Consider the following 12,015-nt stretch of genomic DNA (forward strand, 5'->3'; position numbering starts at 1 on the left):
TAAAATCTGAGGTGATTAATTACTAGGTGGCGATACATTTTTCATGATCCTCCGTCAAAGGCATGGCAGTGCAGGGGGGCCACCAGGACTCTGAGGCCAATCATGTGACGGTTGCTCTCAAAAGGGCGGGGGTGAATCTGTCTCTGACGTTACAGAGGGAACAAAAGAGCTGCAGAGGTGAGCCGTTCAGCAAATCTGAGACTACAAGTAAACATATTTCATTCAGGGCACAAACTATAAAGGAAGTGTGGCAGTTTTCTGTAAAATGAGGTTATAAGCAGCAGTTTTACACTCTTTACAAACAATTAAAAGCAAAAAGGCTTGTGAGTGTAAAGCTGCATTGATAAGTGTGGGCACGGGAGCACAGTCTGGGTGGTCACACTGCATGCCAGAAACAGCCAATACCAAGCACTGGGGGTTAAAAGAGTGAGACAGAAAGAGGCATCCACACCCAGGCAACTAGAGGTTACTGACACATCACAGAGTAGAGTGTAGAAACACACAGTCACAGGCAGAGAGCGCTGCACAGCACACAATCTACAGCGCTCTGCTGCACGGCATTTGAGCTTCCTTTCTGCTTCAGCGACTGATTTTTCATCAGCTCTCCAAACACTAGATTAAAAGAGTCAATTATTGGGTTTGTCTAAATATATCTGAGTACATGGTGATCATGTGTAGGTTGCTAGTAGTTGTTTAGGACAGTGGGGACAAATGGTCTGGTGGGCATACGTGTACATGGAAGCTGAGTACTTTTTTTTTGCACAAAATGAAAGCGGTGCACGCTTTTTGTTTATATCTCTCGATGAGAGCAAATTTGGGATATGGAGATATGTCGGCCAGACATTTACATGACTAAAAGGAAAGATAATAGTGCAGTTGCATACTCTAAACCACTGAGGGTTGCAATTATGCTTTTAGCTGTTTTTTCTAGCAGGGAAATTTTTCTGGAGCATCTGAGAATGATGCTTTAGCACTTTTTTTTTCTTTTTTCGGGTAAAAATAAGCCCAACAGTTCAGTTAAAAATGGCTCAGAGGATAACAGTACTGTCCATCTGTGAGTAACGCATCACATCATCTGGTGTTATGAATTACTTTCTCTGCAAGGATTAAAAATACCATTCGAGTCATTAGACTGGGGTGCGAGGTCATAAACTGCTAACCAGGATGAAGCCGGAATCAAGTACGCAATCATCCCCAGCTATGAATACTGGTGGTTTCGGTGTAGAACAGTGATCGCCTAATATTTCAGTGGCCCTAGTTCCAGAAGCATTTTTCCCATTCATTTTCCCTGTAGTCATTTCAAAGGAATTCCTCAATTACAAGTCTAAATCCGAGTGCACACTGCGATTTTGGCCACGATTTGGTCATCTGAGACCAATTTTAAAAATCCTAAAAGATTCCTCTGATCCTAGGATAAAATCTGTAGTCTCTGGTTGTTATTTTGACATTCACAGACAGCTGATTAATGACTGTTGCGATCAAATTTTGACCTCTGATGAAATTCTGTCAGAAGATTTGGCGCACAGTCCTGCATTGTGACTTCTTCTACGACAACTGTCAAATTGACTTATTTTTCAAGACAAGCAGTGATCAAAATGAACACTAGAGATTTCAGTCCCGCATATAATGCAGCTCACAGTCACCGAACGTGTATGGGTTGATGTAAAACTTGGGACAAGTTTTCACATGCGCGTCCATTTTTAACGCGTCTTGAGTGTCGTGCAGTCTGACATAAATGACAGCTGAGATCCCACAGTGTGACATGAGGATAATGTTTGTACAGTCTGACAAGCAACAATCGTGAAGGACTATTATAAATCGCACAGTGTGCACCCGGCTTAAAGGGTTAGTTCACCCAAAAATGAAAATTGTCATTAATTACTCACCCTCATGTCATTCTACACCTGTAAGATCTTCATTCATCTTCAGAACACAAATTAGGATATTTTTGATGAGCGTGTATCAAACTGCCAAAGTCACATGATATGATGTAACGAAGCCTTGTTTCATGAAAAGTGTTTCGAAATTTCAATGGTTCACCACTGGGGGCGAGACTTTGGCAGTTCCGAACCACTGATTCGAAACAAAAGATTCGTAAAGCTTCGAAGCTTCATGAAGCAGTGTTTTGAAATCACCCATCACTAAATATTGTTGAATGAAGTCCTTATTGTGTTTTTTTTTTTGCCGCACAAAAAGTATTCTCGACGCTTCATAACATTCAGGTTGAACCATTGTAGTCACATGAACTGTTTTAAATACATCTTTAGTAGCTTTCTGGACATTGAAAGTGTTAATTAACTTGCTGTCAATAGTGGCCTCACTGAGCCATCGGATTTCATCAAAAATATCTTAATTTGTGTTCTAGAGATAAACGAAGGTCTTAAGTGTGTGGAACGACATGAGGGTGAGTAATTAATGACAGAATTTTCATTTTTGGGTGAACTAACCCTTTAAACTGCAAACCAAACCAATCAGCCATCTTAGAGATGAAACAGGGCTGTCACGACAAGATTTTCACTACATTTTTATCAAAGCCAAAAGAATCATGATAGCTATAAAAATAAAAAATAATGCTGCTATCAGTCAAATTCTTCATTAACTATTTTGTTTCCTCTTTTTTGGCCAATGAATCACACTCAAAATACGAGTGCAAGTAGGCGGAGTTTATAATGCAATATATGAAACAGACATTAAGTATAAAAACAATATTTGTTGAAAGCAAAACATCAAAAATTCGAAATATTCTGTTTGAATAGAAGCCTCAGTTAACCTGAAGAAACTGCTTTTGGGCAGAAACTAGATTGTAACGTCAGAAAGTGACTGGGTGCTAATCTTCAACAATGTTTGCACAACATTCTTTTGATAATATTCACAAGAAAATCTCAAAGCTGATGGTAGATTTCACTATTGAGAAAATGAATGGGGCTTTTACTTCTGGTGCTTTTTTTGAATAACACCATATTGCTTTTCAGTGAAACGCTTCAACAGCATTTGCTTAACATCTGCCTGCTTTATCTGAATTACAGTTGAGAATGAAGTAGTGAAGTCTCTCTTCATTCTGCGAGAGTCATGTGCTGCGTAACAGCCGTACAGCAGTGATGTGGCACAGGGAGCATATTACTCAATGCAGGGAGGTGGAGGTAGTCCAGGTAAAAAAAAAAAGGCATTGTACCGAACTGTCACTCACCCAATGCTGTCTCTCATACCAGAACATGGCGAGCATCTACTTGCCGTGGTGATCATAGGGAATGCTATTCTGAAGTGGGTGGGTGGGTGGAGGGGGGAAACATATTTATTTGTGAAGAAAAACAACAACAATGTGGTAAACACCGCAAAAACGCGGATCTGAAAAAAGCCTTATTATAGCAAATATTCAAAACCCCAGAGACTCTGAAGACAGAATTATGACTCTGGGCAGCATGCCAAGAAAGTATTACAAGTTTTGAAAAGAACTCTATGCAAATAAAATCCGAAGTATGTGGCAGTGGTTACACAATACAGGGCTCAACAATATGGATGACCCAATGGCCTAGGGCCGGTGCTTTTCAACTGACTTATATCTATAAGTTAAGTTCACCAGTTTTGATGCTTTGCAAATGTAAAATTCTAGTGTTCTGTGATGTTCTGAACAATGTTTTGAAAATTCGACTGACTAAATATGTCAGCAATGCAACGTTTTTTAGCTGGCTGACAGAGATAATGGAGAGTGTGATTTGTGCTAGCCTTGAAAGAAACATTTTAAAAAAAGAAAAAGAAATTAATGTCAAGTTCTGCAACACATTCCATGATTTAAAAAAAATAATCAATCTGACAAAAAAATAAATAAAAAAATCTTACTGTTGAGCCCAGCAATATCAATAAAATATATATACATAATGTATAAAAATAATAATATGACAAAATTTAGTAGAAAGGGAATGAAGATGCATTTCTATTTCCTTAAATTTTCAAATCCTACCAAGTTATTTATCAGGGTAAAAACATACCAAGTTATTTACTATTTTGTCTTCTACATCTATTCACATACTGTCTATTTCACTGTTGAAAGCAAATTTCTAGATAAGCTATAAAGCATAGGTAGCCCAAAAACACCTTTCAGAGCAGAGTGCTTTCATAATGGCATGCTAACAGCCCTATAAACCATGACACCAGCTCCAGATCATGCCAGGCCACAGCAGACACAAGCTCCATCTGAGCATTCTTTCATGGCTATCACTCTCTATCGTCTTTCCCTTTGTCTCTTTGCTGGAAAGCAATTGTGGAGAAGTTTGTTTATAAAGCTCTACTAACCAAAGTGATTTCTTTTGTGGTTGGAATGGTCAGGAAATAAAGATAGGGCCATTTAAGAGCAGGGGAGCTGGGGCCAGAAACAGACACTACTGCTGCCAAACACACAGGCAATGGTGGGCAAAAAAAAAAAAGCAAAAAGAGTTTCATCTTATAAAGTTGTTACCTGTGATGTGGACATGCGTGAGGTGTCCTGACGGCCAGTTAGATCAGAGGAGGAAATGTTGACAGGGGCTCCCCGGTGCAGTCTCATACTGACCTTCCTCTCTCGCTCCATTCCTGGCAAAAAGAGAAAAGGAGGAAGACATGTGTCATCAAAAGTATGGAAAAATGGAACAAAAAAAACAAAAAAAACAGACACTGACCACACACATTGGGTCACATCCACCTAAACAAAAAGCCTTCTGTTTTCCAATGTCTGAACCACAAAGTAATTACACCAAACTGGAAAAACTGCCCTGCACTGATCTTATGGCTCCACTGAGAATAAGTGTTATTTGAATTAAAGAAACTGAAGTTTACTTGGACTCTGGTAAATGTGGCATATGGTGGTTTATGAGTTTTTGTGCCTCCTTGAGGCTCTGCTAACTCTACACTTAATGGCTGTTAGCTTACTGCTAACAAGACCAGTGCAGGGTCACTGTTTATGCGTCTTGTATGGGGAAATGTCTGTGTGTGTGTGTGAACCTCCACCCTTCGATAAAGCAAACGCTAGTAAATTTAAGTCATGTCTAGCAAACATCCTGCTGAGCGTAGTAGCTTGCAGGCCTTTAACCACTTCCTTTCAGCTAAGATGACAACAAAAGACAAAATGTAGCTGATGAATACAAATGTGTCTTGATATGCAGCAATGAAAAGAAAGAAAAGACTGGTGTGTTTTCAAATTCAAAACAATCCTCATGCACAAAGAAAAACCATCCTTTAGATGTTTGAGTCATAAACATGCCATTTTATTTTACTGGGATTAAAAACAAGCACCAACAGACAGCAGTGGACATCTTACCTGTGTGTGAGGTTGGCGTGAGGGGTGTGGGAGGTGCTACTTCTTGCGTTCCTCTGGGTCTACCTGAGCTGGAAGGCATCATGCCACGGGCAGCAGGATTCCGCCCGTGCCGCAATCTTTCCTCTCGGTCCCTCCGCTCCCTCTCCGGATCTTCTGCCGCTCTGTTTGCGCCCTGAACAGCACAACACATCATAAATAAAAGCATGAAGTCAAAAAGACCACAATAAAAACCAAGAACAATTTTAGAAATACAGCAACCATGCGAAGACAACCCATTTGACACTCACAAATTTGAGCATATTCCAGTCAAACACGTAGTCGTATGAAAAGCCTTGCCGGTGGAAAAGGTTCCTGAAGAGCTGTCTCAGGTAAGAGTAGTCGGGTTTGTCATCAAAGCGAAGGGAACGGCAAAAGTTGAGGTATGTGGCAAACTCAGCTGGAAACAAACAAAAGGCAAATTTAATTAAAAAAAATTCAGTCAATTTGTTCAGATTTCAGGTCAACTACGCTTTTTTTCATGCTCTTTCATGCTCACAAAGTCTGCATTTTTTTCAGAATTCTGAATAGAAAGTTCAAAAGAACAGTGTTTATTTGAAACTGGAATCTTATATAACATTACAAATGTGTCAGCTGTCACTTTTGATCAATTTAATGAATCCTTGCTGAATAAAAGTAATCCTTTCTTTATTAAAAAAAAAAAAAAAAAAAAAAAAAAAAAGATCCCAAACAGCAGTGTCTATGCAAAAGGTTGACTTTCAGCAGATATCTACAATCCAGTAAGTTAAAAAAAAAATGAAAAAAAAAAAAAAAAGACCACAAATATTGATAATTGATCTATTTGATTAAATTGTTTAATCAAATGTTCTCTCCTACCACCTGCTTCCAACTAGCAACAGAAAGTAGCTTATGGCCCATGGCTATGATATAATGTAACTTAAGCCTATTGGCTATTTAAAAAACAAAACAAAACGAAACAAAAAAAACTTCTATGTATAAGCAGAACCTTACATGGGTATCCTTTGCACAGGACTTCAATAGGAGTGGACATTTTCTTCTCACTGATTCGCTCATACTTCTGTCTCTTTGTGGCAGCCTTCAGACCCTGCCATGGCAGAGAGCCCAGGTTGAAGTACATGAGCACATAGCCAAGAGACTCCAAGTCATCTCGTCTGGATTGCTCTGTGAAAGAAAACACCGATAAACACCGTATGTCATTACGATGGCCTGACTATAACAGGTGAAGTGGCTTGATCGTAAATGTTAGGGTGATGACAGGTCAGGTCTGAAAGTACAGGAGGTTTCCATAAGATAATATAATATTATAAGTTTATTCAAAAGATGTATTAGGGTACCTATTCCCAAGTGGGTGTTGATGGAAGCGTAGCGAGCAGTGCCAGTCAAGTTTTTGTTCTCGCGGTAAGGGATGTGCTGGTGGGTGCGAGCATCTCTGTACTTCTTGGCCAGGCCAAAGTCAATGATGTAAACAAGGTTGCCCTTCTTCCCCAGGCCCATAAGGAAGTTGTCGGGCTTGACGTCTCTGTGGATGAAGTTCTTGGAGTGGATGTATTCGATTCGGCTGATCTGATGACAGAACAGAGGACAGGTTCAGCAAGTTGAATGACTGAATGAGAGACTCCATGCAAACCTAACACACCAATTCAAATAAAGCAATGAAGGCATGACAACCGCTGAACAAGTAGCCCTTTTCACATTATGCCTCCTTTCACAACGCCTCTTGGCACTTAATACTCAGTCAAACAAAGTGAAAGAGGATACTGGCTGTCTATGTAAAACAGCTGAAAGGATGACAGTAAAGCTTGTCATGTCATCAGAACACCACTTCCTGGATTCATTATCCCATTTTGGGTGTCCTATAACAAGAGGTGGTACGGTGGGGAGAGGACAAAGGTTACGGTGATCCCGTCTACAGCCTTACCATCTGGTCAGCCAGCAGAAGAACAGTCTTTAGGCTGAACTTGCGAGAACAGAAATTGAAGAGATCCTCTAAACTGGGTCCCAGCAGCTCCATCACCATCACATTGTAATCTCCCTCTGCTCCACACCATTTGATTGTTGGGATACCGACTGTAGAAGAAACAATTACCATTAGTACAGCAGATTTTTTTCCCAACAAAAAGGTAATCTAACGTAGTTTATGAAGAAAATCCTTGTCAACCAAAATGATCTTGAAAGTTTAGACTACCGAATAGAGGGGACATTTGACTGATATGTCATACCTGTGTCTTTGAAAGACTGAATCTGAAGGTGACCTACAACATATAGGTGGGGGGTTGGGAGCACGTTTGTTTCACTAGGGCAGTGATGTGATTAAAAAAAGATTGAATAAACCAGCAGTGATGGTTGGTCACCCTCAGAAAGGGCTCTAACTCATCAGCCATAAAATATCAACCATCTCTAGAAGACCTTGACGTGATGTCGAAAAGATATAGGCTGTCATGGAAGGACAGCTGATACCCAATTAGATCACTTCAAGGGCGTTTTCCTGCCCCGTCACAGTTCAGCCACATGTGAACCAGAAAAGGCAGCTGTCACAACACTAACATAATTTGAATGTGTACCGATAGGATAGATGAATACACATTATCTTCCAGTTAAACAAGCAAGCCCCAATTACAGCGAACAGCTTTAACAAAACTTGATATCCAATTTGACATATTTGTTTACAAGTTGTACAATGCAATTTTTGGCAACCACAGATGCCTTTTTTTTTTTTTTACAGTAAGTTTAACAGGATATAATCTACAGTGTAATGACAGATCTCTTGAACACGGTCTCGTCTGCCGACAGACAAACAGACAGTCTAGATTTTCCAGTGTCGTTCACATATACCCAGCAGCACGCTCAGGATTATCGAGGAGAGGAAGAGACAGAGGGCTCAGCAGCATTCTGGAAGGTCAGAGATCTCTCGGCAGCTGCTGTCGTGTCTACCGTCATGTGTGCCCTGAGCCTGGCCACTGCCTTCAACAGCACAGAGCTTTTGCTGTTCAGCACTTTGCAGAAAACATCTTCCAGGTCAGCTATTCCTGCGCAAACTCAGGAGGTTAAATATATCTCCTGGTCTGAGTCGTCCAGCACGCCTTTCCATTCTCATGTCAGGACAGCTCTGGCACAGTCTATATTAATAGGAATTAAAATAGAAAAATGTCGAGCCCAGTGCTTCTCCATGTAAGGACTCAAACAAGAGTGCAATTGTGGTATTAAAACATCCAGTAATAATAAAAACAAAAACAATAAATAACATAGAAGGCAAGGATTTCTTTCTTTCTTTCTCCCTAAAACAATGCTTGTACATGTACCCACACCTTTCTCGATGTAAAGTTGTCAGTGTGTATGTTTGTTCATGCTATGCTAAATAAGGCTGGGAGTGGTGAAAGAGACCCAGTTAGGAGATGGAATGCACAGGGTGGCCCCTCCCCCCCCCCACAAACCCACTCCCCTCCGCACGCACCATCTGGCCTGGGCTCCATGTGATCACAGAACACAAGCGCTGAGAGGGAGGCTCACTCAGAATGTCGGTCTGTCGTGGCACGGATGCCATCACAACGTTTGGCCGCTGAGGAGCGAACTCCATGCATGCTCAGTCATGCTGAGAGCGAGCAGACAGACTTGAGCATGCTTGAAAGTGAATGCTGTAGATGACACACTTTTTCTGCTAGCACCATAAAATACCCATGACAGTACCTTCACACATCTATCTAGAATAAGCAATCAGGGCAAACCCATCCAGTTTTGTGTGTGTGTGGGGGGGTATTATTCTTCAGACACCTCATGTATATTCATAAATAGGGCCTGATGACTTCAGTGATACAGAAACCGCGGACGGAAGCGCGGAATCAAAAAAAACGGAAATTACTGTATAACGCAGAATGGCATAGAACTTGTCAAATTTATGAATAAATAAAAAGTTGTTCAGTACACTTAATTTAAATCACGATATAGACTAGCGTCTGAATATTAAACCACAAAAAGACTATTTAAACGTGAATCCTGTATACTGAGCATGCGTGAAGGTCGTGGTGTTTTCAGCCTCTGCCGCCTAACTATGAGGATATGCATAAACTTCACCTCCAGAGCCGCTTTGAGAGTCACTTCATGAGCATTTTATCGTTTCAGTTGAGAAAAACTATCGTCATACTATAAACACACAGAAACTCAAAGATCTTCATGGCAACCCATTAAAAAAAGTTTGGCTTAACTTGAAGAAATTGTGACAGAAATACATTACTGTTGCACAGTAGAATTTAGCTTTGTCTCAATGGAATAATACTAACATTACAATAGTAATAATAATAATAATAATAATAATAATAATAATAATAAATAAATAAATAAATAAATAAATAAATAAATATTAAAGCTTCATTTTTTAAAAAGAAAATCTCTTTTTTCCCCCATGTTTTAATTTTAACAGTAAAGCTCTGTTGTGCAGCACTTTGACAAAAAGTGTTTAATGTCATAAAAGATAAATTAAACTAATTCATTTGATTGCCAGAAAAATTTAAATACACAACACAGAATTTCTGAAAAAACAAAAACATTTAATAAAAAAAGATTTAAAAAAAATAATTTTGTTGTTTTTATGAATTCAGTTAATTAGACATGCTTTTTGATTATTAAAATTGAATTAAACCATTAAAATGGAATCCAGAAAACCAAAAAACAGAATTTGGTAAAAAATAAAACGGAATTTGGAAAAAAAAAAAAAAAAAAAAAAAAAAAAAAAAAAAAACAGAATCCAGAAAAATTAAAACGGAAAAAATGGAATTTGGGAAAAAATTAAATAGGGCCCTACATAAACAATCACCATGTATTGCAACAGAACCAAAATATCAAGAAAAACCTGACTTTTTGTGCCTGATTACAGGACTATATGGATGCAAAACCACAGAGAGACCACAAATTGCATAGTTCCTCTACTTCCACAGTAGTGGAAAGCACAGTTTTCAAAAGTACAGACTTTGGTACCAAGTCAGATTCGTAAACGCCTCTGATTGGCCATTGTGTTGACACGCTCATTGGACGTGTCTGTAATTGGCTTCAATGATCAACGCTTCAAAAACATGCTGTAAATTGTCAATGATGCTCTTCACAGACCATTGCTCTCACAAATTGCTCTTCAATGAGGGCTTACACAGATACACACAGGAGCGGTTGAAAGCAGGAGTCTATCGCGGACCAGTCCGCTGATAGACGTCTGCTTTCAAATGCTTACGCTCCCGCTTTCAAATTCAAACACTTCTTTGTGCTTTCAAACGCTCCCGTGTGTTGATCACTGTAGCCAATCACAGACATATCTGAGGAGCATGTCAACACAATGGCCAATCAAAGGCGTTTACGAATCTGATCAACAGCGCTAAAGCGTCACATTTTTAAAATTTCATTGGTACCAAAGTCAGTACTTTTGACAACTCTATTCCACACAAGTCTAAATGTTAAGCCAATGAGAAGACGATTCATGGTGTTGGCAAAACGCTGTGAGTAGTTTGAGATCTGATAATGCTACTCTCGGCGGAGAAGTTGACTCACTGACTGATGATGCAAGGGGAACTGGTCACGATTGGTTGGCCGCCCACTGTTGCCACAGTATTCTTTATCACAATCTAAGAAATGGAGATCCAGTGAACTACACCTTACCTTCAGAGAACCCTCTTAATCAAATTACTAAAGAGGCCAACAAAAGAACTATATTAAGCCAACATAAAATTGTCATGTTCATTAATGCTTTTAGCAGCTGATATTACTTGCCAGGGCTCAACAGGAAGGATTTCCTATAGTTCCAGTATTTACTTGCCTTGCCAAAATTTCCACTGGCCCCACCACAAAATTATACATTTTTATTTACACTTACAGTTTAAAAGTTTGGGGGTTGTAAGATTTATTTATTTTGTTTCTTTGAAAGAAATTAATACTTTTATTCAGAAAGGTGCATTAAATTGATAGTAAAAATGTATATAATATTACAAAAGATTTACATTTCAAATAAATGCTGCAATTGTGATCTTTCTATTTATTAAAGAATCCTGAAAAAGTATCACCCTTTCCACAGAAATATTAAGCAGTACTGTTTGATAATAATAATGTCTCTTGAGCACCAAATCAGCATATTACAATGATTTTATCCAATAAATGCCTTGGTAAGCATCAGAGACTTTTTAAAAACAATTTAAAAATCTTACCGACCCCAAATATTTGAACTGGAGAGCTTTTTTTTTCCCCATATTTGCTAGAAAAAATTTTTTCTTGGTTTTCATCATGAAAAAATTTTGTTTTCTTAAAAGATTTTTTTCCCTTTACAAAAATTGGCACCAAGCTAGAAATTATACCGCTACAATTTGACTGCTATAATGTGTTTTGTTTGTAGTTTAACACATTCTTGATGTTTTCATTTTGTAATGCAAGTTCTATCACAGCCAACTAGATAATATCTTGGTGAAAAATCAGCATATTTTGCTATCAACAATCTAGGACACATCACAGAAACCAAACGTTTCAGTGTGCAGTGCACGGCATAAAAAAAAAAAAAAAAAAAAAAAAAAAGTGAATGTACATCATTGACGAATTCCAGTGGCAAGAAGCACTGTCCCAAAAAGGAAAGTAACTCTTTGTCAGCTGGCCTGAAACTCTTTCACAGAAGCATCCTTAATGCTCTGCTTGCACTATTTTATAATACAATTAGAATGCACTCTATCAAATGGCCTTTCAAA

General features: G+C 38.8%; 1 protein-coding gene across 2 annotated transcripts in view; it reads right to left on the minus strand.

The window, feature by feature from the left end:
• The window catches only part of csnk1da (casein kinase 1, delta a), a 33,936-nt gene that overhangs the window by 6,985 nt on the left and 14,936 nt on the right, over positions 1 to 12,015 (minus strand). Inside the window, exons 3-9 of one of the 2 annotated variants that reach the window (XM_048195612.1) lie at positions 7,227 to 7,375; positions 6,643 to 6,871; positions 6,299 to 6,469; positions 5,578 to 5,726; positions 5,291 to 5,462; positions 4,454 to 4,566; positions 3,188 to 3,256 (exon numbers count right to left, since the gene is read on the minus strand). In XM_048195612.1, coding sequence (XP_048051569.1) covers positions 3,224 to 3,256; positions 4,454 to 4,566; positions 5,291 to 5,462; positions 5,578 to 5,726; positions 6,299 to 6,469; positions 6,643 to 6,871; positions 7,227 to 7,375 — 1,016 coding nt within the window. In that variant the 3' untranslated portion in view covers positions 3,188 to 3,223. The remainder of the gene's footprint in view (positions 1 to 3,187; positions 3,257 to 4,453; positions 4,567 to 5,290; positions 5,463 to 5,577; positions 5,727 to 6,298; positions 6,470 to 6,642; positions 6,872 to 7,226; positions 7,376 to 12,015) is intronic. The other variant, XM_048195602.1, reaches the window with a different exon arrangement.

The sequence above is a fragment of the Megalobrama amblycephala genome, linkage group LG1 (assembly GCF_018812025.1).
Source record: "Megalobrama amblycephala isolate DHTTF-2021 linkage group LG1, ASM1881202v1, whole genome shotgun sequence".
Classification (NCBI taxonomy): domain Eukaryota; kingdom Metazoa; phylum Chordata; class Actinopteri; order Cypriniformes; family Xenocyprididae; genus Megalobrama; species Megalobrama amblycephala.